The sequence below is a fragment of the Pristiophorus japonicus genome, chromosome 10 (assembly GCF_044704955.1).
Source record: "Pristiophorus japonicus isolate sPriJap1 chromosome 10, sPriJap1.hap1, whole genome shotgun sequence".
Classification (NCBI taxonomy): domain Eukaryota; kingdom Metazoa; phylum Chordata; class Chondrichthyes; family Pristiophoridae; genus Pristiophorus; species Pristiophorus japonicus.
The window spans coordinates 117,510,022-117,534,979 of record NC_091986.1 but is presented as its reverse complement, the minus strand read 5'-3'; the positions used below and the strand labels follow the sequence as shown (position 1 = coordinate 117,534,979).

Sequence of the window (24,958 nt, the reverse complement as noted above, 5' to 3'; positions counted from 1 at the left end):
ATGAAGGAGAAGACCCCGCCACCTTGCCAGAAGCAGAAGTGGATGTTTCCAACAAACTTGGCCATACTGAACAAGTTCCACAGGGCAATCAGTAGGAGGACGAGGAGGAGAATGAGGAGGAGCAGGAGCCTGACAATATTTTTCAGGAGGGGCGCGGGGGGGAGGAGGAGGCTGATCAGATGGTGATATTGCAATTGGAGGAGTTGCAAGCCACGGATGTACCAAGCATTTTCAACAGCTCTACACACGAGGGGACATTTCTCCAAGGTCGCTGGTTCTAGTGGGTTGCAGGAAAGCACACCCAGGGCAGCAGCAGGCCCATCTGTACCGAGGAGGATGAGACCTGAACAGCGCTCTCCTGAAATGCAAGCTCCATGGGAGGTGGTGGAGCTCATGGGAATGAGTGGGGAGAGCGTTCAGCTTACAAAATCACTTCTTGAGGCCGTGGGTGGGATCAAGGGAGAAATAGCAGCATCATCTGCTGACATTAGGGAGGGCATGTCAGGAAGAATATCATCACAGGCAGTCCCTTGGAATCGAGGAAGACTTGCTTCCACTTTTAACATGAGTTCTTAGGTAACTTAACAGTCCAATTTCTGAACCACAGTCTCTGTCACAGATGGGGCAGATAGTCATTGTGGGAAGGGGTGGGACGGATTTTGGACAGGCTAAGTGAGTGGGCAAACATTTGGCTGTTGGAGTATAATTTGTGAGGTTATCCTCTTTGGCAGGAAAAATAAAAGAATCAAATTATTATTATTTATATAGAGAGAAATTACAAAATGCTGCAGTACAGAGGGACTGGGGGTCCTTGTGCATGAAACACAAAAGTTAATATGCAGGTACAGCAAGTAATCAGGAAGGCAAATGGAATGTTGGCATTTATTGTCAAGGGGATGGAGTAGAAAAGCAGAGAAGTCCTGCTACAACTGTACATGGTATTGGTGAGGCCACACCTCGAGTACTGTGTACAGTTTTAGTCTCCTTATTTAAGGAAGGAAGGTTGAGAATCCGAGATCCGGAGTTGGAAATTTCGGAATGTTCCGGAATCCGGACACCAGGCCGATCCATGGTGGGGTCATCTGGAAACCGGAAAATGTTCCGAAATCCGGACTCCCCCCGCCTCGGCGGCCCGACTTCACCCGCCGCGGCCCGACCTCGCCGCAACTTCGCCCGTTCCGGTCCTCGGCGGCCCGACCTTGCCGTGGCCTGACTTCGCCCCAGCTCTCCCCCCTCCCTCGGCTGCCAGATCCCACCTACCTTGACCCAGGCAAAGACGTTCCAAAATCTGGAAATATCCGGAACGGCCTCGGTCCCGAGGTTTCCAGATTTCGGACGCTCAATCTGTACTTGTATTGGAGGCAGTTCAGAGAAGGTTCACGAGATGATTCCTGAGATGAAGGCATTGACTTATGAAGAAAGGTTGAGTAGTTTGGGCCTATACTCCTTGGAGTTTAGAAGAATGAGAGGTGATCTTATTGAAACATATAAGATGCTGATGGGGCTCGACAAGATAGATGCAGAGAGGATGTTTCCCTACATGGGGGAATCTAGAAATGGGGGCATAGTTTCAGAATAAGGTGTGGTGTCCCTGCACCTTGCTACTGAATCACACGAGGCATGTACTGCAGACATGGTCACAGCGTGACCTTTCTTTATTCCCAGGACCAAAAAGTGATGACCCTGCGTGGGACCTCCCTTTAAATACCTGAGTGCCCAGGTGAGGAGTGTCTCCCACAAGTTCACACGCTGCAGTCAAGGTGTGCATTTCCAGGATATATATACAGTGTACAGTGTGGTTGCATTGAAGGTTACAGTTACATGAAGGTTACAGTTGTATGAAGGTTGCATACATGACATCACCTCCCCCCTCACGTCTTTTTGTGTCAAAGGTTCAGTCTTTCAGGTGGTCGACGCTCTCTCGTGGAGCGCGCAGTTGGGGCTCTGGTGGCTGAGCCTTGGCATGCATCTCTGTCACCTGAGGTGATTCCGGCCTCTCCGAGCTGGCCGCAGGGACTGTGCATGTTGGTGAATGTCCTTGTTGCTCATCCACTGGCAGTGGTGTGGGTAACATCTTCCTCAGGTTCCTCAGTGTCTATGCTGAACCTTTTCTTTACTTGATCCAAGTGTTTGCGGCATATCTGCCCATTGTTGAGTCTGACCACTATGACTCTATTCCCCTCTTTGCCAATTACGGTGCCCTCAAGCCACTTGGGTCCCAAAGCATGGCTAAGAACAAATACCAGGTCATCAATTTCTATACACCTCCCCCTTGCGTTTCGATCATGGCACTCGGTTTGGGACTGGCGCTTGCCCTCAACAATGTCTGCCAGGGCTGGATGAATGAGGGACAGCCGCGTTTTAAGCGTGCGTTTCATGAGTAGTTCCGCTGGCGGGACTCCCATGAGCGAATGCGGCCGGGACCTGTAGGCCACCAGGAGGCGTGATAGCCAGTGCTGAAGAGAGGGTCCTTGTATACGGAGCATGCCCTGTTTTATGACTTGGACCGCACGTTCCGCCTCGCAATTGGAAGCCGGCTTGAACGGCGCTGTCCGGTTGTGTTTGATGCCATTACCCGACATAAACTCCTGGAATTCATGGCTGTTGAAGCACGGGCTATTGTTGCTGACCAGAATGTCCGGCAAGCCATGGGTCGCAAAAACCGTGCGCAGACTCTCCACTGCGATGGATGTCGTGCACGAGTTTAATATGATGCACTCGATCCATTTCGAGTACGCATCGACAACGATCAGAAACATTTTCCCCATGAGCGGACCCGCGTAGTCTACGTGAACGCATGACTATGGCATGGTGGGCCAGGGCCACGGACTGAGGGGGGCCTCCTGGGGGCATTGCCCAGCTGGGCACACGTCGTGCACCTGCGAACTCAATGTTCCAGGTCTGAGTCAATTCCCGGCCACCATACATGTGACCGGGCAATGGCCTTCATTAGCACGATGCCGGGGTGCACACTGTGGAGTTCTCTGATGAATGCTTCCCTTCCTTTCTGGGGCATAACTACCTGGCTGCCCCATAGCAGGCAGTCGGCTTGGATGGAGAGCTCATCCATCCATCTGTGAAACGGTCTGACCTCCTTGGGGCACAGCCCGTTTCTTTATCATGGACAGGAGGGTGTCTCTGTTGGTCCAGATTTTGATCTGGCGGGCTGTGATAGGGGAGCCTGCGGTGTCAAAAGCCTCGACGGCCATGAACATCTCAGCGCTTTGCTCCGACGCCCCCTCAGTGGTGGCCAGTGGAAGCCTGCTGAACGCGTCAGCTCAATTCTCGGTGCCTGGCCGGTGCCGTATGGTGTAGTCATACGCAGCCAGTGTGAGAGCCCATTGCTGTATGCGAGCTGACGCATTGGCATTGCTGTCGGACAACAGGGATGTTAACGGCTTGTGGTCTGTTACTAACTCGAACCGCCTACCGAAAAGGTACTGGTGCATCTTTTTCACACCGTAAACACAAGCGAGTGCTTCCTTTTCGACCATGCCATATCCACGCTCTGCCTTGGAGAGCGATCTGGAGGCATCAGCCACCGGTTGGAGTTGGCCATGGTCATTACTCTGCTGCAACACGCACCCAACCCCTTAGGATGATGCATCACACGTTAAAACCAGTTTTTTACAGGGGTCGTACAAGGTCAACAGCTTGTTCGAACAAAGGAGTTTCCGCGCTCTATTGAAAGCCCGTTCTTGACCGTCCCCCCAAAACCATTCACAATCTTTACGCAAGAGCACATGTAACGGCTCCAACAATGTGCTTAAGTTCGGCAGAAAGTTCTCGAAATAGTTCAAAAGTCCCAGGAATGATCGCAACTCCGATGTGTTGCCGGGCCTGGGCGCCCGGCGGATCACCTCTGTTTTAGCTTCGGTGGGCCGGATCCCATCTGCGGCAACTCTCCTGCCCAAAAACTCGACCTCTGGGACCAAAAACACACACTTGGACTTTTTCAACCGCAAGCCTACTCAGTCCAGTCGGCGTAGCACCTCCCCCAGGTTTTGGAGGTGTTCCTCGGTGTCTCGACCCGTTATTAGGATGTCGTCTTGGAATACGATCGTTCCAGGAATGGATTTAAGTAAGCTTTCCATGTTCCTCTGAAAGATAGCGGCCGCCGAACGAATGCCAAATGGACACCTGTTGTAGATAAATAGCCCCTTGTGCGTCGTGATGATGGTCAGAAGCTTGGATTCTTCAGCCAGTTCCTGAGTCATGTAGGCCGAAGTGAGGTCCAACTTGGTGAACAGCTTGCCACCTGCCAGCATGGCAAAAAGGTCCTCCGCTCTCGGAAGTGGGTATTGGTCCTGCAGTGTCACTCGGTTGATGGTGGCCTTGTAGTCGCCACAAATCCTGACCGAGCCATCCGCTTTGAGAACAGGAACGATGGGGCTTGCCCAGTCACTGAATTCAACTGCCGAGATTATGCCCTCTCTGAGCAGCCTGTCCAATTCACTTTCAATTTTCTCATGGATCACATACAGCACAGCTTTGGTTTTGTGGTGCACTGGTCTGGCATCCGGGGTGATGCATATCATTACTTTGGTGACCTTGAAAGTCCCGACACCGGGTTGAAACAGTGCCCCGAATTTCTGTAGGACCTGTGAGCATGAGCTTTGCTCCACAGATGAAATGGCGTGCACATCCCTCCATTTCCAGTTCATCTCGGCTAGCCAGCTCCTCCCCAAAAGTGCGGGGCCATTTCCCAGGACAATCCAGAGTGGCAGCCGGTTCTCTGACCCATTATATGTTACCACCAAGTTTGCACTGCCTAGCACTGGGATGATCTCTTTGGTGTACGTCCGTAGCTGCGTGTCAATGCGTTCCAGTTTTGGCCTGCTAGCTCTGTGTGCCCATAGTCTCTCAAATTGTTGGGCGCTCATAAGGGACTGGCTGGCTCCCGTATCCAGCTCCATGTGCACCGGGATTCCATTCAATAAAACTTTCATCATCATGGGTGGCGTTTTGGTATATGAGCTGTGGACGTCAGCAACATGAACCCGCTGAACTTCAGCATCCATGGCTTTGCCCCAAGCATCATACTGCATTGCAGACCCCTCATCTGGTTCCTGTCTCGTAGATTCCTGCACCCTTCCTGCACATTCTGGCCAAGTGTCCACTGATATTGCAATTCCTACAGATAAATTGCTGGAACCTGCAGCTTTTCGCAGTATGTCTACCCCCACCCCTCCAGCATGAGCTGAGGTTGTTGTTAACAAAAGGGCTGTTACCAGGCATTCCTCTCTGTGATTGTCCCTTTGATTGTTTCTTAGCGTTCTGATGGTGGGTGTCAATGGTCCCATCACGGGACGCATTGTTCCTCGAGATGGAGTGAATTGCCGATCCCCTTTCCATTGTCCCTGTTGCGGGTCCACCCTAGCATCTGTTGCTGCCTGGCCTGTTTCAAAATGCCCTTGCCTGCCTGCGGGGATCTGTCGCTGTTGGGGTTGCCCATGAGGGTCCTGACATTCCAGGTCCAGAACTTCATGTTAGAGGAATGGAAAATGCCTGTGCGTGAGTTCTTTTAATGTGGGGTGGTCATTGCACACCGGCCACCACAAGGGTTTAACTAAGCAAAGTCTTGATACAGCGGCAAGGGGGTCCAAGACGACTGGAGACCAGACACTGCTGTATGTGCTTAATTGCCTGTGGCGAGATGTTGGCCGCAGGCTCGGCACTGATGATAGGTGGTCTGAGGCTTGATTGGGGGCAGGCATTGGGAGGGTCAGTGACCCACTGGGGTTCAGAGTGGGAGGTCGGGGGGTCACAACCATGATGCTCACCGTGTGTTGGAGGAGGAGAAGGAGAGCTCCTGTCGTCGCTGACCCTGTGGGGAAGGAGAAGTTCAGCCGTCGTCGAGGAGTGAAGGCTCGCCGCTGGAGGAGAAGGCCTGCCACCGCTGGATGAGAAGGCCCGGACGCCTGATCAGAGGCTCACCTGCTCGCCGGGCGTCATCGTGAATAGCAGTCGGCATGTCGGAGATAGTCACTGCAATGCGGGAACACACCCAGGCTGTCATTGCCCAGCGGCAATTGATGGTAGCAAGTGATGCCACTCCCACTCCAATCCCGCAGGTTAATCCACAAACCGAAGAGGCCGAACCCGGGCCTTCCGGATTGCCGTGTCCTGGGTCTTTCCCCCAACAAGCGGAGTGCCATGCCGAGACACTAATAAGAAGCTTGGGCTCACCGGGAGTAGGGTTAAGCCTGCGGTAACAGGCACGGCTAATGGCAAGGACAAGGGCAAGAAAGGCGGGCAGCACGGCAGTCGTTAAATAACGGGATGGGGGAGAGGTGGCTGCCGCTGAAGTTTGTTTGCTGTTGTTGTTGTTGTTGTTTTGCTGTTCTTTTGTTCTTCTTTTATTGTTATTTAAGTGATGTTAATTTAAACGTTTAAAGTTTAATATACATTTTTTATTAAAGTTAAGTTCAAGTGTATAAATGTTTAATAAACTGCAAATTATTTTTCAGCTAAACCAAGCTTATGTAGTATCTCATTCTCAGAAAACAGGCGGAAATAGTCAACATGGTGGGATACAATGATTAAACGTGCCGTTCAGCCTTCATACAAAGTGGTGAAGTATCAGCTGCTGACGCAAGGCTCTTGCAATGGCGTAACGTCCATGAGGCCTCCTCCCCCATCGTCCTGAGGGTTGTAGTGATGCCATGGGTTCCTCGTCCCCGTCCTCCTCCTCCTAATCCACCTCATCCTCCTCCTCTCTCTCCTGAGGTGGTTCTGCAATCCCCAGTGGCATATCCTGTCCCCTCATGATGACTAATTTGTGTAGCGTACAGCACGCCACAGTGAACTCACCGACCTGCTCAGGGGAGTATTGCAGGGAGCCTTCAGAGTGGTCCCTGCATCGGAAGCGCTGCTTTAGCACTCCAATTGTTTTCTCGATGATGTTGCGTGTGGCTATATGGCAGATTTTGTAGCAACACTCGCCTTCTGTCTGCATTTTGCGGAGGGGGGGGTCATGAGCCAGGTGACGATCCCATAACCTTTGTCCCCCAGCATCCAGGTCTGCCCTTCTGGCTGCTGCTCAAACATCTGTGAGACACTGCTCTCACGCAAGATGAAAGCATCATGGATGCTCCCTGGATATTTTGCATCTACTGCCATGATACGCTGAGTATGGTGGCTGACGATCTATACATTCAGCGAGTGGATTCCCTTTTGGTTTTGGTAAACCTCCGGATCCTCAAAAGGTGCTCGCAGGGTGATGTGCATACAGTCAATGGCACCCTGTGCCTTGGGAAAGCCAGCAATTCATGCAAAGCCCACAGCCCTCTCATTCTGTGCTTCCCTAGTCATTGGGAAGTTAATGAGGTCGTCCCTGTGTGAGAACAGTGCAGTAGTCACCTGGCGAATGCAGCTATGTGTAGCATGCTGCAAGATGCAGCATATAACCCCAGCTGATGCCTGAAAGGAGCCGGCGGCAAAGAAAGCAAGTGCCACAATCACCTTGACCTTGACGGGCAGTGCAGTCCTCCTCCCGCTTGTAGGCTGTATGTCTGCCTTTATAAACTGGCATATCTCTGTGACCATCTCTTTCCAAAATGCAGCCTTCTAACGCACTGTGCCTCAATCAGGTGCAGGTATGAGCACCTCTCCCTGTAAATTCGTTGGGGGTAAGGCCTCCTCCCCATAAGTCTGCAACCTCTTTGATTACGCTGCTAATGCTGTCGAATAAGCCTTCTACTATGATAATCCAGAATAACATAAGCACTCACCACATATGGCAAAGATAGAATAACCCTCATTCTTTAAATGTCCTTAAATGCCCTTAAATGCCCTTAAATCTCATTAAATATCCCTAAAAACGCATTATAAACTCCCTCCAAAGAAGCTCCATTTTTCAAGATGGTGCCATTAGCGCTGATTTCGATCCGACTCCACGAGATAAAATCAAGCTTTATTCAATCAGTATTTAGCACTGTCCTCAAAAATGTCCTTTTTGGCGAAACGCTCAAAAACGGCGTTATCGTTGGTTTTGATGCCAAGTGACGTCACAAAAACGGATCTCAAAAAAACCGGCCCTTATTTTTTAAGGATGGTGTTACACCACTGGCGAAACTAGCAAAATGGCCCTAAATTCATTTAGCTCCAAAAAAAAACTTTTAGCTAAATCGATCCTTACGGTGGCGAATTTCTAGCCCGGGCATGCTTGTAAATGCTTTGAATGGGGGGCCAGACAACAAGTTGCTGTTTTTGTCGAGTGCACATTGGACAGCAATTTCTGGATTTACACTTTGAACTGTGCATCTGTGCTCGCCTGAAGTTGCTGTCTGATTTGTGTAAAAATAATGGTGAGCGGCGTTAGCCTCACCATTATTTTTACAGTAAATTCTGGCACATTATGTTCCAATCAATAACATAATCTCAGTCAAGTCATGTCTCTATTTGTTAATGAAATTCCCTTTCAGTTTGTGTCTCAGTACATTATAGGAACAGCCATTTTTACCAAAATATTGCGAGGAAAATTGCGGTCGGAGGCTTCCGGCGACCAAATTTTTTTTAACGAAAATACCTGGTGGTTCTGGAGGAACGTACAATTGCTCTCTGAGGCCTAGTTTTGCAGTCCAGCATCCAGGAACTTGTCTTCCAGGATCGTAAGTGTATCCTGAAATCACGTGGGCCTTAACCACCAATCACAATGTAGTATTCTCATTCATACTACTATCAATGAGAATACGCCTAAAATCAAATAAAACTCAAACACTTCACTTTTTTTTAAATTAATAGAAATTGTATTAAATTAAATGTTTTAGAGAAAAAGTTATAATTTGAAATTAAAAAAAAATGTTTTAACAGTGTTAAAAATAAACTTACCTTTTTTGACAGGGTTTTTAAGATAAAAATAAGTTATAACATTATGGGGCTGAATTTGGTGCAGGTTGCGCCCACAGCCTCCGAGGATCCGCTGGAAATGTATGTTTTCTGGGCGATTCCTCCGCAACCGCCCAACTGCCATCCAGGTTCCGCCCGGCACGAGATTGGTTGCAGAGGGATCCGCCGGCGTGACGTCATGCCACCCACCCATGCCGGATGCTGCAAATCGGCCATTTTGGTCAGGGATGCTGGCCTCAGATCGACCTGCCGCCCGCCAGAAGGACCGCTCGCAAAAAGCAGGTCTGACCTGGCCGTGAGTCGGGCGGCAGGGAGAAGGGCTCCGAGTGCTGCAGCGCTGCACAGCGCGGCTATGGTGCAGATTCTGGACCATCATCAGTGGGACTGCTGGAAAACATGAGGTGGATGTTGCTTTACTTTATTGCTGATGGCCATGTTTAATTTGGATGTGATAAAAGTGATTGTGTCTAGGCTGATGGAAACTTTCTTGTTTGACCTTGCTGAAAGACCTTCATTGAGAAGCCCAATGGCAAAGGCAAAATAATTATGAATAAGTGAAAAGTCACATTTTGTCCATCCAAGCTGATTAATTAATTCTGTGACACAGTCCTTCAAGAAGTTCTCAGGGAAGCACTACATATCACATAGAGGGTGAGAGGGTTAGGGTTAGAATGATCTATTGTAAGCATGAGACAGCTGCAGATTGTGACAACATTTGTATGGGAGGAAAAGGGTATAAAGTTACAACTATTTGGCTTTAGGGGCAGTGCGATTACAGACCAAACTGAGGAAGGACTACGGTCAATAGAATATAGCAAGAGACAAGCGACGCGGTGACTAAGTGACCTACCATTGAGGTTTCAACGACTAGACTGTCATTATCACTTTGTTACTGTGTCTTTCTTTGTACTGCAAGGAAACTACTTCATAAAATCTGTTCTGATTCATCACAAAAGACCTGTACCCAGCGTGCCTTGTTGTGGTGACGGACATAAGTCTATTCTGAGAGATGTAATTAATCTGACACATTGAATAACCCTCACAGCACATAAAACGTGTTGTGATGTCCTGATGACAGGACCCATTGTGCAGTCATATATGGATGGGAAGATATTCCTGATAAAGTAGAAGACCTGAGGGACAGATGTGTGTTTCTCACAAGGCACCACACATGACGTTAAAATCAGACACTCACCAAGAGAGGATCAACAATGTGAGTGTATTCACAAGTGCACAATAACAAAGGTTACAAAACATTATTACATTAACAAACATTTACAGCACCAACACCCACCCCTCTACCCGGCACCACCACATCTCTTCTCCCCCTTGAAGCCATGCCCAAGCTCCTCTTCCTCGCCCCGCCTACACCACGGCGCCTCGCTCCCCTGCCCCTCATTGCCTCTGGTTGACGAGGTTGTGCAGGAGGGCAGCAGGATGTCTGCAGAGGTGTGCGCCTTGGTGAGAAGGCAGGGGGCGTGACCGAAGGTGCCAGGATCTCCCGCTCCTCTGGACCTGTCTGCCTTGAGAGTGTAGGCTCGGGGGCTTGTACTTCGTGTCCCGAAGCCATCTCTTGCCTCATTGCCTCAGTGCTCTCAGTTGTACGCTCCAACACAGTGATGAGCCGGTCCATCTTGTCATCGTGCTGCTGTGTGAAGGTGGCCATGCTGGCAGCTATCCCAGTCATGGTCTGGAGCATATCGCGACTTATCTGCATGCTTGTCCGTGATAGCTGGACCATCTCCAGAATTGCAAAGAGCCGTGGTGGATCCTCAGGTGCATGCTCGCTGCTGGTGGGTTCTGACACATTGCTTGACTTCGTGTCACGGCTTCTGCGCTTGGTTGAGCTTGCCAGTGTGGAGTCCGTTCCAAACCCCAAGAACTCAGAGGCCGATGCCGAGGTTCTGCTGACACCTGGCTCACGTGGCAGGAGGCTGCTGTCATCCTGTTCCTGCTCCTGGAGCTCAAGGGACTCAAAGACAGGACCTTCTCCCTCCTCTTCTTCGTGGCTCAGGGTGGCGGAGGTGGGAGCCATGGAAATGGGTGATCTGGGGCAGGGGGGGGCTGGGATGGTGGAGGGTTCTGCTGTCTTGGGCTGGGGGCAACATTGGCATGGGAGACGTAGGGGTCTGACGGCCAGAGGTAGACGGTGTACCTTGATCCGTGCTGTCCGAGTCAACATCTGCAAGTAGAGGACGACATTTCAGTCTGTGGGGGTGGGGGGGGGGGGTGGATGTGGGGGTGGTGCTGGTCAAGCTGAGATGTGAGCCTCGCCATCTCACATTCTGACAGCAAGGAGTTGCATCTCTACATGGGCATATCAATACTCGGCAACAAACTGTGCGGTAAACCGTGCCTTAATATTGCATGACCTTTCAATCCATGAGCGTGGCTCAGACTGCAGATTAGTATAACCTTACCATGCTGTAGCACTGGATCTGCATCAACCGTTGCGGCTGCACGGCAGCAGTCACCCACCAAGGCCAACGTACTCTCCTCCAGCCTGCTCAATTCAACCACCTCTGCTGGTCCCCCTTCCGTCCCATGCAGGCTTGCTGTCTTGGATGCGTTTTACTTCTGCACAAAGAAACTTTGCAGCCTTTAGCCCCTTTGCTCCTGCCTCCCACACACACACACACACACACACACACACACACACACACATCTGGTGCACAATCTTTTTGGCGTTGGACAGGAGGGGATGAATAAATTTTTACTCACTCTCGCTGCCGTCACCAAATCATTCCAATGTTTCTGGCATTGGTCCCCAGCCCGCTCAAAGTTGTCCATTGCAGACTTGATCTCAGCGATCTCCCTCCAAATGCGTCGGTATTGGGGTAGTGGAGGCTTGACACGACCATCCCGGGTGAGGTCTTTGTACTTGCGCTCCACCTCCGTCACGAGCTCCTCCAATTCCTGCTCATTAAACCATGGAGCTCTGGGCCTGGTTTTGCCCGTCTTCATTGCTGATTTCTGGCCACTCATCGTCAATGATGAAACGAAGGGGTGCTCAACAGTTTGTATGTCTCAATTTCTCCGACTGCCCCCTCTCCAACCTCCAACTCTGTCTTCTTCAACCTCCACCTCTCTCCTCTCAAATGCCAACTCTCTCCTCTCCCCCTCACATGTGGAATAAAGTGGTGTGCATTTATGCGCAGTACAGCAATCAGCCTCAAATGGCCCTGAAATTACGGCACGTCCGAAGAGAAAAACTACAAAAAAAATCGTGAAGTCTCGCACATGCGTATTGGAGGCCCTCAGAAGATCCCCAAGTGAAGAGGCCTCTAACTGCCACACACTGATAATGCAGGCCGCTCGCTCCCGCTCCCGCCTGCTGACTCTCGCTGCCTGCCACTACTGCCGCCCAAACAACGGAACCAAAAGCGGCTCCCAATGGGACCCAGCGGCAGCGGACAGCAAAAAGGTAGGTGCTGTCCAAGGGCCGCCGAGAAATGGGTAGCGACCAAATGCGGCCCCATACTTTTTCTATGGTTTAAAACTCTTACGCTGGTAAAAGTAGCCTATACGCCTGCTTTTACCAAGCATAAGAGTTTGAAGGACATTTGCCGGGCAAGAGTTGGGCAAATAGCCCAATCTCTGCCCCACGGATGTCCTTCCTGCGGGATATGCATTTTGACAGATCACAAAAGCTGGTTCTCGGTGCATGCGCATCATGCACCAAGAACTGCCATTTGCGAGGCTTTGCCGGATGCGTGCACACATCATCCGCAGCCGCAGAGGCTGCAATTTTCGGACCAATATGTTTCAACAGGATATTCACTGTTGTTACAATGTTATTCTGTATACTCATCACAGTTTCTTTTCTACCTCATGTATGTGTCACTCAGGGCCTTGGATCACTCCATAACCTTCCTCAATTTGCTCCATTTGTTAGGTTAATTTTTCATCTCTATAGCTTGGTAAAAGTTGAATTTTTTTATATCAATTCACTAAATATATTCAAAAAGGAGTTAGATGAAGTCCTTACTACTAGGGGGATCAAGGGGTATGGCGAGAAAGCAGGAATGGGGTACTGAATTTGCATGTTCAGTCATTGAATGGCGGTGCAGGCTAGAAGGGCCGAATGGCCTACTCCTGCACCTATTTTCTATGTTTCTATGGAGCACTCTGATATCACAAAGCACTCACCTCAACACCCTGCTTAGAATTGGTGGAAATTAACCACTGAAGATCGTATCTTTCATACCATCAATGAGGCTGAGATTCAAACTCAGCACATCAGTGTAAGAGCCATGTCACCTGCTGGATTACTGTTTTGTACCAGGTTTTAAATAACAAATTATAATATAGATTATAACTTGCATAAGATTTTTTAAATGATAATTAATATTTTTCTGAAAATATTTACTTGATAAAAGTGCTGCTAAATTATTGCTGCAGTTACGAAAGTATTAAGAAAACACCTAACTGTAGCTTTCAGGCTACTTAGAAAAGTATTTTATACATAATTCTACTACAAAGAGGATGATGAAGGTGCAAATTGTAATTACATCCAAATAAAAATCCAGCCCATCTACATGCCTAGCAATTCATCAATTGATAAACATATTAAATAAAATAATTCATACAAACAGATGTTCTTGAAACAGGCAAGGTACATTACAGTGAGTATGAGCAGTTAACCAAAGTATTCATCTCACAGCAGTCTTGGTAAGCACATCAAATGGAACTAAAGTACAATGCAACAACTGTATCAACAAAGCCATAGAAAATTGTGTTGAAGGAAATAAGAACTTCAAAACGGCTGCACATTGTACACAGTTTTTATGCTCTCCCACACAGATTTTGACATTTCCTGAGATTATTTTTTATAAAACATATATAAATTCGAAACAAAATAAAAATACACACAAAACAATGCCCACTGAGAAGTTACCTGTCGATGTCATCTTCTCCAAGCATGTGTTTTGGAAGAGGAGAATATCTTCCTGATGAGATCTGTGGCAGTGAGGTCTTGTAATCCAGTGTATCATTATTCCCAGGTGAGGAGAAGATGTGATTCTCCATTGGAGGGGAATAAGCTAAAAAAAAAACACACCAAAACAAAAACATGTTTATTTGCTTTTAAAATTCTTAAAAAGCACACTTGGCAGACACGTAACATATTTCTGCATTGTACGTATTGGCTGGTTAACCATAAATTGAACATGAATAATACTTGAATGCTATATTTCACAGGGAGTCCTAGCAGACTTGATGTTAAATATGTACAACCAATGCAATGCAACAATCAACAAAGTTAGTAAAATGTTGAACCAAATAGCCAAAGTACTAGAATATTTTTTTCCCTTCCAAAATGTATCACCTCACCCTTCTTCACATTAAATTGTATCTGCCAATGTCACTAACCAGTCTGCCTAACACCCGGATGTTGAGGACACGCTTAACGGCCCACTCAACGGTGCTTACAGCCTCCAGGTAAGTGTTCAATCCATTTTTCAGGCAGCAAAACTGAATTTCGCATTTGGGGCCGCGCCTAACGCCTGGTGGTAAAAAATCCTCTCAGCCGGTGACACCGCCTCAAAATTGGCGGTACCAAATTTCGACCACTATGTCTGTCATACAATTTAATTAATTGTTATCTTCCTTTGCACACTGATCATTGTGCAACTTTATTTCAATTAAACTCAGATTATATCGAATTAAATTAGGTGGATTGTGTGAATTAAAAGAATGAAATTTAACCGGCCTCCTGGTTTGTTCAATAGTTTCTCTGTTGAGGAATCTCCGCCATTCAACGCTAACCCACGGGCAGTAGATTTCTTTAATTAATCTTGTTCTAATTAAACTATAGGACAATATTGAAGAATTGATAATAAAGGATGGCATAAGGACAGTAGTGAGGAAGGATTGTGGCTCGGAGGAGCAGGAAGTAGAATCAGTCAGTAAGAGTGGAGATAAGAAATAACAAGGGGTAGAAAACACTGATGGGAGCAGTTTATAGGTCACCTAACAGTAGCTATATTGTAGGATATAAATCAAGAAATAAAAGGAGTTTGTGACAAAGGCAATGCAATAAACATAGGGGACTTTAATCTTCATATAGACTAGACAAATCAAATTAGCAAAAGTAGTTTGGGGGACAAGTTCATGGAAAACATGCAAAACAGTTTCCTCGAACAATACATCATGGAACCAACCAGGGAAGAGGCTATTTTAGATCTTGTCTTGTGTAATGAGACAGAGTTAATTAGTAATTTCATAATAATGGAACCTCTGGAGAAGAGTGATCATAATATGATAGAATTTCACATTAATTTCAAGAATGATGCACTTAAATCTGAAATTAGAGCCTTAAACTTAAGTAAAGCCAATAGGTATGAGGGGCGAGTTGGCTAAGGTATATTTGGAAATTAGATTAAAAAGTATGACGATAGATAAGCAACAACAACAACTTGTATTTATAAAGCACCTTTAAAGTAGTAAAATGTCGCAAGGTGCTTCATAGGAATGCTATAAAATAAAATTTAACACTGAGCCACATAAGAAATTAGGGCAGATGACCAAAAGCTTGAAGGAGGAAAGTGAGGTAAAGAGGCAGAGAGGTTTAGGGAGGATATTCCAGAGCTTAGGGCCTAGGCAGTGAAAGCAAGGCCACCAATGATTGAGTGATTAAAATAGGGAATGCTCAAGAGGTCAGAATTAGAGGAGCAAGCACGGATATCTCAGGGGGTTTTAGGGTTGCAAGAGATTACAGAGATAGGGAAGGGCGAGGCCATGGATGGATTTGAAATCAAGCATGACAATTTAAAAATCAACGGTGTGCTTAAACGGAACCAATTGCAGGTTAGGGCACATAGGGGTGATGGGTGAATGGGACTTGGTGCGAGTTAGGACACGAGCAGCAGAGTTTTGGATGACTTCAAGTTTACGTAGGGTAGAATGTGAGAGACCAGCCAGGAGTGCATTGAAATAGTCAAGTCTGGTATTGTAGGATGTGTATACCAGCACTTCTGAGGTTGGGAGAGGGGGTAGGTTGGCGCTTGGGATGTGGATCTCCCATTTTGTGTACATACATGTCTTCTATTTCTCTAATTGCTCTCATCATGCTTCCTTTTGTCTTACACTGTTATTACTTTTGTCATTTAACCATCTCCTGTAAGATTCGGTGAAAACATCGGTGTAAACTTTTGGACTTATAAGTGTTGAACTTTGCTGGGACATATTCACTGTACAGCAGAAAAGCTGACCTGGAGCAGGTCCAAACATGTTTAAGTTGAATACACATCAACTGGGCGGGAATGAGAATGGCTGAATGCAGTAACATCATGATTGATGAGCGCCTTTTGTCATGGAATTGGAACCCATCAGTGAGACATTAAGTATAGGGGCCGAGCTTTCAGGCCATTGCAAGACAAAGGAAAGCTATTTTGACCACAGACTCATTGGAGTCACCCATCGAGGGACAGCCCAGTTGACAAAGGGACAGGCAAAGACTTAGTTTTTGCTTTTCAGTTGGACAGCCTCAGACGGGAAGGACAGTTGGATTTTAAGCAGTCTTGTAGGTATAAGAACGGCAGTTGGAAGCCATCACTCTCTCTCCCCTCTTCTATGACTGCTCGCAACGCACAAGGACTGAACACTCCATCTGGAACGGAGAGAAGAAACCACCTTCTATGAACCTTGCTACTTTGACTGGGAAGCTAATCTTGAGACTGGACTTGAATACCACAGTTTGGTACGGACTCAGAAGATACGCCTCATTGGGAGAAGCAGCGAGTAAGCCAGAGGGGTAATTGGTGAGCACTTATCCCAGCCCACGGACCTTTAAGACCATCACATAATGTGAAAGGATGTCGTGTGTCCCATCCAAGATTTAGGGGTTCTCAGGGGAGGTGTTTTAGATGTGGGTACTTCGCATTAGGGGCCTGTTTAGACAGGCCACACTGTGTATTGTACTGCATTTGTTTGTTTTACACACCAGGATGTGTGTGGTTTTACTGGGTTCAGGTATGTGTTTTATCTTTAATAAAGCATTGATGGTTGAGACCGAGGTATTTGTCCGTGACTCGGTCATCTGTTACGTACAGTAATAATTCCCAGCGTTAGAACGATTGTAAAGTGGGGGTACTTCAAAAATACCTTAGAAAAACCACTTACAAAATCTGGTGTACTGAACAGAGAGTTATGGCGGATATTACAGCCAAGAGATCGGCAATGGGAGCTAGGATTTCCTCATATATCTTTGGGAAAGCTAACATAATACAGACCTTTTGCGGGCTGAGAGTCCGGAGGACAAAGCTGCTGAGTGGACGGGTAGTAAAAAGCACAGGAAGGCAAAAGAAAAGGCCATCTGGCTCCTGTGTCTGCAGAAACAAGTCCAATTGCTTAGGGTGCAGGCTAGTAGGCTTCAGGCAGAGCACAAAGAGTCCGAGGAGCAGTCAGCCACAAGGGCCGTGGTAGAAACAAGGCTTTTATATGAGTAGAGCGAAGAAAAGCAGGAGAGGCACGCTCAGGAGGAAACCTCCCGTAACAAAAGGGAGTACTTGCAGTGTCAGGTAACAGAGACCAAGCTCAATGATTAGGTCGCATGGGAGGAGACCGCTCATCTAGCGGGTAAAGTAAACAGGCTGGAGGGGCAACTGAAGGATATTAAGACAGCTTACAGGGTAGCTAGCAGTAGAGGGTTTGAGAGTGGGAATCACGGACCCTGCCAAGAAAAAATCCAAAGTATGACTCAAGCTCTTGCCAAAGCCAAAGGCATAGTTTACTTGATGGCCCCGGGGGAAGCTCAGGTGGACTGGGAAGTGGAAGGAGAAGATAACGAGGATTGGGGGCAAGGTCGGAACGTCCGACCACCGCTTGAAGCGTCAAAGGGACCCATGCATCCCATACGGCAGCAGAAGTACGTTGCGCCCGTAGATGGCCAAGGTCAAAGCGATTTTGTGGTCCCATTCACAACCTCACAGCTGCTTTCAGGGGTGCCCAAGCTTACCAACGAAGAAGACCCATCGGTCCACTTCACGGAGGTGAAACAGGTGGGAGGGATTAATGGGTGTAATGAAGCAGAGGTTCACAAGCTGCTATTATTTTCCCTGGAAGGGAAGATGTATCAGGCCCTATCTGCCGAAAGCAAGAGGGGGCAGAGAACCATAGAGGGCTTATAGGAGGAAATCCTAAGAGCCATGGGTTACACCTAAGGTAGTCCATTCTCCAGGATAGAAAAGATGCTGCAACTGGCTGGGGAAACACCTCAGGCTTTTGCGGACCGGCTCTGGCCGGTCTATAATAAAGCCTGTAATGGAGTGCTGGACCGAGCGCAGTTGCAGGAGGAGCCAAGGAACCATTGGCTCAGGACCCTGGTGTCAAAGAGTTTGCCCTGGATTAAGGTAAAGTCTGAGAACTGTTTTGACCCTGAGAATCTCCAGAACACAGAGGCCGATGTGCTCCGTTACATGTCTGGCATTTAAGGCCGGCATGGAGGAGGAAGTCAAACCAGTTAAAGGGAAGGTTCATGAGTTGAAGCCCAGTGGAGGTAGTAAAAAGGAATGGCGCCAGGAAGGGGGTGGCTCAGAGAGGACTAGGACGTGTTTTGGGTGTGGGAAGAGGAGACACTGGAGGAGAGACTGCCCAGCCTCGAGGAGGAGGCAAGGCAAAGGGGATCCTCCAGTGCCTAAGACAAAACCTGTCGAGGCAAAGGGACCGACTGCGGAACAATTTGATGTTCTGGTGGCTGCCCTTCGGACAGCTTTTGTGCCAGAGCAGGGAAGGGTAGACATTGCTGTGAGCAGGGAAATCCCGACCACTTCGGTAATCCCACCACTCTGACTAGCACGCACCGAGCCTGAGTACCTGTGTTCGCTCACATAGGATGAGTGGAGCAGACCATGTGTGAGGATGGGGGTGGGGAAGGTAGTGGGGAAGTATTTATTGGACACTGGGCTTCCAGCACGGTGATTCACGCAAATAATCTGACTACCTCACCTTGGTGTAGCAAGGTTCCACACAGTCTGGTGGGGTTCACAGGGAACGAGCAGGCGGGGCCGCTAGTCATCGATTTAGGATCACTCCACGCAAAATGGAAGTGCGTCTGACTGAAATGGGAGCAGTCGGGGTCAGGAGTCCTAGGGGCCGACTTTATGTTAGCCCACAGAATCATAGTGGATTTCAGGAATCACTGCCTTTGGGGAGCAATGGGTTCCGATAAGGAGGAAGAAGTTGTAGTGATCCCAAGGAAAGTGGAGGGTAAAGGCACAGTGTGTACAATGAAGCTGAAGGGTAGTTACGACCTAGAGCAATTAGTTAATACTAGCCCGGCCGAGTACCAGGCTTATGTGCGTGACAATCTCGCATCGTTCGCCACACACAAATACGACTGCAGTAAGGTGACGGGGGTAGAAGTCAGGGTACAAAGAGACCCGATGTCTCGGCTGCTGAAACAGTATAATTTCCCCAGTGAAGCAGAGGCCGACTTAGCGATGGCACTGGGATCCCTGATAGCCCAGGAGGTGTTGAGGCCTACAGCCACACAAGTGAACTCTCCACTTTGGCCGGTTCGGAAACCGGACCAGTCACGGAGGGTCACCGTGGACTATCGGGTGCTCAACAAGAACATCCCACTGTCACGGCCGTAGCCGACCTGATAGGGAGCATTCCAGCATCCGCAACCACATTCACGGTGCTGGATATATCGAACGGGTTCTGGTCAATTCCCCACAAAAATGAGGACTAGTACAAGTTCGCATTCACATTTAAAGGGAAACAGTATACCTGGACGTGCCTTCCCCAGGGTTTCCATAACAGCCCCTCCATTTTTCACCAGTGTATGGCCAACAATTTGAAGGGTTTCAGCAGACCCCAGCAGTTGGTGCAGCATGTGGACAATTTGCTTTTGTTCTCCGATGAGAGGGAGGAGCATGGTCCGCTGCTGGCCGAGCTGCTGGAGCTGTTGAAGGACACCGGGTTCAAGGTCAATCCCAAGAAAGCTCAGATCGGTCAGAGGGAAGTCAAATTCCTCGGGCTGACCATGAAGGCTGGGGAAAGGGCTGTAGACGAGGCCAAATGGAAGGCGGTACAAGAGTTACCAACCCCCACAACCGTGACGGGGGTGAGATCCTTACTGGGGCTCACGGGGTACTGCAGGGATTTTATTGAGGATTACGCCACCACGGCAGCCCCTCTGCTTCGACTCCTCCGCAAGGGAGTTGGATGGGCGTGGGATGAGGACTGCACGGCTGCGTTCAATCGTCTCAAGGGAGACCTGCAAATGGCACCTGCACTAGAGGTGATTAATGGTGGGGAGGACTTATTTTTAGAAGTAGCAGCCAGCGGGGACAGTTGGAGCGTGGTGCTGCTCCAGGAGCGGCACAGCAGGCTGAGACCCATGGCTTACTCCTCAAGAGTCCTCACAGATGTAGAAGGGGGGTACTCCAATTGCGAGAGGCATCTCCTTGCCACACATTGGGCCGTGAAGCACTCACAGCTCTTCATGGGGTCATCCCAGATCATTCTATTAACCCACCATACCCCCACTCAGATGTTATTAGATGGGAGGATAAAGGATGGCACGGTGAGCAGTGCTCGCATTGCTCGCTGGACTTTATTGCTCTCACAGATGAATCTGAGAGAGCAAGGCCTGTGTGAGCACAAGCTGGCAGCTAACACGATCTATGCAGGGACGGCCCATAAGTGTTCGGTAGAGGGAGTATGGGACACAGACATAGGATTTCGGGCCGGGTTACACCCCACAGGCCGCAAAATATATATCGATGGATCCAGTTTGGTGGTAGCAGGGGAGCGTTTCACCGGGTGTGGGATTTATGACCCGATGGCAGGCATTGCAAGGGCCATTAAACTCCCGAGCACCCTGAGCGCTCAGCACGCCGAACTGTCGGCGGTGGTGTACATCGTTAACCATGCCAACGAGTTCCCAATCCCATACACCATCTGTTCGGATTCCATGTTCACATGCAATTCGTGCACCGAATACTTGGCCATCTGGTCTCGTCGCGGTTTCACATCCGCAGATGAGAAGCCTTTAGCAACCAAACCACTGTTGCAAAGGATCTTCGAGGCCACAGGTGTCATGTATGTAACCTTCATGTAACTGTAACCTTCATAACAACACTGCATACTGTACACACCTAAGAAATGCACACCTTGACCACAGGGGGTGAACTTGTGGGAGACACTCCTCACCTGGTCATCCAGGTACATAAAGGGAGGTCCCACGCAGGGTCATCACTTCTTGGTCCTGTGAATAAAGGTTCAGGTCACCTTGTCTGTAGAATGTGCCTCGTGTGAATCTATAGTAGTGTGTAAGGCCATTACAACAGGAACCCATGGAAGCCATTACATTCATAAAGTAAAGGCACATTCTAAGACAGAGCCCAGAGGGGAAGGCAACCAAAAGGCTGATGAGTTAGCCAAGGAGTGAGCCAAAACAGGAGAGTTTTGAGACCCATATGTGTCCAGCCCAGTAGCAGCGATCCGGGACAAAGGGGGGACACAAGGGAGTGTAGAGATAGCATTGGCTCCAGACTTGAGCAAAGTCCAGGCATAGGATCCCGTCCTCAAGGTTGTCCTGAAACAGCTGGCTAGGGGAGAAAAGGTTGAAGGCCCGTTCGGGGTATCGGGTATTACTCTAAAGGAGAGAATGCTTTTCTGGGGAGATCAGTGGGTAGTTCCAGAATAGCACCAGAGGGAATTCCTCCACATAGCCCATAGGGGCCCAGGAGCGGGACACCCAGGGCCGGAGACTACCTGGCAGAGGGTAGAACAGGCAGGGTGGTGACCGCAACTGAGGGAGGATGTCCGCGATTTTTGTGCAGGCTGTCTGGTGTGCGCAGCCAACAACCCCGATCCCCAGAAAAGAAAGGTTCCCATGGGACACACAAGAAGGGTGGAGAGACCATGGCAGTCGGTACAGGTCGATTACATCGGGCCACTGCCCACTGCAAAGGGGGGTTACAAGTACTGTTTGGTCCGAGTGGACGTTTTCTTGAAGTGGGTTGAAGCCGATCAGCCACAGCGTTGGCGACGGCAAGGATCTTGGTGAGGGAAGTCTTCTCTAGGTGGGGACATAGAAACATAGAAAATAGGTGCAGGAGTAGGCCATTCGGCCATTCGAGCCGACACCACCATTCAATATGATCATGGCTGATCATGCAACTTCAGTACCCCATTCCTGCTTTCTCTCCATACCCCTTGATCCCTTTAGCCATAAGGGCCACATCGAACTCCCATTTGAATATATCTAACGAACAGGTCTCAACAACTTTATGTGGTAGAGAATTCCACAGGTTCACAATTCTCTGAGTGAAGAAGTTTCTCCTCATCTCGGTCCTAAATGGCTTACCCCTTATCCTTAAACTGTGACCCCTGATTCTGGACTTCCCCAACATCGGCAACATTCTTCCTGCATCTAACCTGTCCAATCCCGTCAGGATTTTATATGTTTCTATGAGGTCCCCTCTCATTCTTCTAAATTTCAGTGAATATAAGCCTAGTCGATCCAGTCTTTCTTCACTTGTTAGTCCTGCCATCCCGGGAATCAGTCTGGTGAACCTTCGCTGCACTCCCTCAATAGCAAGAATGTCCTTCCTCAGATTAGGAGACCAAAACTGTACACAGTATTCAAGGTGTGGCCTCACCAAGGCCCTGTACAACTGCAGTAAGACCTCCCTGCTCCTATACTCAAATTCTCTCGCTATGAAGGCCAACATGCCATTTGCCTTCTTCAGCGCCTGCTGTACTTGCATGCCAACTTTCAATGACTGATATACCATGACACCCAGGTCTCGTTGCACCTCCCCCTTTTCTGCCTTCCTGTTTTTGCCACCAAAGTGGATAACCTCACATTTATCCACATTATACTGCATCTGCCATGCATTTGCCCACTCACCTAACCTGTCCAAGTCACCCTGCAGCCTCTTAGCATCCTCCTCACAGCTCACACTGCACCCAGCTTAGTGTCATCTGCAAACTTGGATGTATTACATTCAATTCCTTCATCCAAATCATTAATGTATACTGTAAATAGCTGGGGTCCCAGCACTAAACCTTGCGGTAGCCCAATAGTCACTGCCTGCCATTCTGAAAAGGACCCGTTTATTCCTACTCTTTGCTTCCTGTCTGCCAACCAGTTCTCTATCCACGTCAATACATTATTCCCAATACCATGTGCTTTAATTTTGCACACTAATCTCGTCAGCCTTTTGAAAGTCCAAATACACCACATCCACTGGTTCTCCCTTGTCCACCCCACTAGTTACATCCTCAAAAAATTCTAGAAGATTTGTCAAGCTTGATTTCATTTTCATAATTCTATGCTGACTTGGCCCAATCCTGTCACTGCTTTGCAAATACGCTGCTATTACATCTTTAATAATTGATTCCAACATTTTCCCCACTACCGATGTCAGGCTAACAGATTTATAATTCCCTGTTTTCTCTCTCCCTCTTTTTTTTAAAAGTGGGGTTACATCAGCTACCCTCCAATGCATAGGAACTGATCCAGAGTCTATAGAATGTTGGAAAATGACCACCAATGCATCCACTATTTCAAGGGCGACTTCCTTAAGTACTCTGGGATGCAGATTATCAGGCCTCGGGAATTTATTGGCCTTCAATCCCATCAATTTCCCTAACACAATTTGTTGACTAATAAGGATTTCCCTCAGTTCCTCCTTCTTGCTAGACCCTCGGTCCCCTAGTATTTCCGGAAGGTTATTTGTGTCTTCCTTAGTGAAGACAGAACCAAAGTATTTGTTCAATTGGTCTGCCATTTCTTTGTTCCCCATTATAAATTCACCTGATTCTGACTGCAAGGGACCTACATTTGCCTTCACTAATCTTTTTCTCTTCACATATCTATAGAAGCTATTGCAGTCAGATTTTATGTTCCCTGCAAGCTTCCTCCCATACTCTATTTTCCCACTTCTACTTAAACCTTTTGTCCTCCTCTGCTGAATTCTAAATTTCTCCCAGTCCTCAGGTTTGCTGCTTTTTCTGGCCAATTTATATGCCTCTTCCTTGGATTTAACACTATCCCTAATTTCCCTTGTTAACCACGGTTGAGCCACCTTCCCCGTTTTATTTTTACGCCAGACAGGGATGTACAATTGTTCAAGTTCATCCATGTGATCTTTAAATGTGTGCCATTGCCTATCCACCGTCAACCCTTTAAGTATCATTCACCAGTCTATCCTAGTCAATTCACATCCCATTCCATCGAAGTTACCTTTCTTTAAGTTCAGGACCCTAGTCTCTGAATTAACTGTGTCACTCTCCATCTTAATGAAGAATTCTACCATATTATGGTCACTCTTCCCCAAGGGGCCTCGCACAACAAGATTGCTAATTAATCCTCTCTCATTATACAACACCCAGTCTAGGATGGCCAGCTCTCCAGTTGGTTCCTCGACATATTGGTTTAGAAAACCATCCTTTTACACTCCAGGAAATTCTTCTTCACCGTATTGCTACCAGTTTGGCTAGCCCAATCTATATGTAGATTAAAGTCACCCATGATAACTGCTGTACCTTTATTGCACGCATCCCTAATTTCCTGTTTGATGCCATCCCCAACCTCACTATTACTGTTTGGTGGTCTTAATACAACTCCCACTAGCGTTTTCTGCCCTTTGGTGTTCCGCAGCTCTACCCATACAGATTCCACATCATCCAAGCTAATGTCCTTCCTTACTATTGCGTTAATCTCCTCTTTAACCAGCAACGCTATCCCACCTCTTTTTCCTTCCTCTCAATCCTTCCTGAATATTGAAAATCCCTGGATGTTGAGTTCCCAGCCTCGGTCACCCTGGAGCCATGTCCCTGTAATCCCAATTACATCATATCTGTTAACAGCTATCTGCGCAGTTAATTCATCCACCTTATTATGAATACTCCTCGCATTGAGACACAGAGCCTTCAGGCTTGTATTTTTTCACACTCTTTGTCCTTTTAGAATTATGTTGTACTGTGGCCCTTTTTGATTTTTGTCTTTGATTTCTCTGCCCTTTGATTTCTTCTGCCCCCATTTTACTTCCCTCTGTCTCCCTGCATAGATTCCCATTCCCCTGCCATATTAGGTTAAACCCTCCCCAACAGCATTAACAAACACACCCCCGAGGACATCGGTTCCGAA

General features: G+C 48.1%; 1 protein-coding gene across 2 annotated transcripts in view; it reads right to left on the bottom strand.

Annotated features, from left to right (window-relative positions):
• dlg2 (discs, large homolog 2 (Drosophila)) overlaps positions 1-24,958 on the bottom strand; it is a 1,568,664-nt gene that overhangs the window by 647,648 nt on the left and 896,058 nt on the right. For both annotated transcript variants that reach the window (XM_070892045.1, XM_070892046.1), the window contains exon 14: positions 13,748-13,892. In XM_070892045.1, the coding sequence (XP_070748146.1) occupies positions 13,748-13,892 (145 nt within the window). The remainder of the gene's footprint in view (positions 1-13,747; positions 13,893-24,958) is intronic.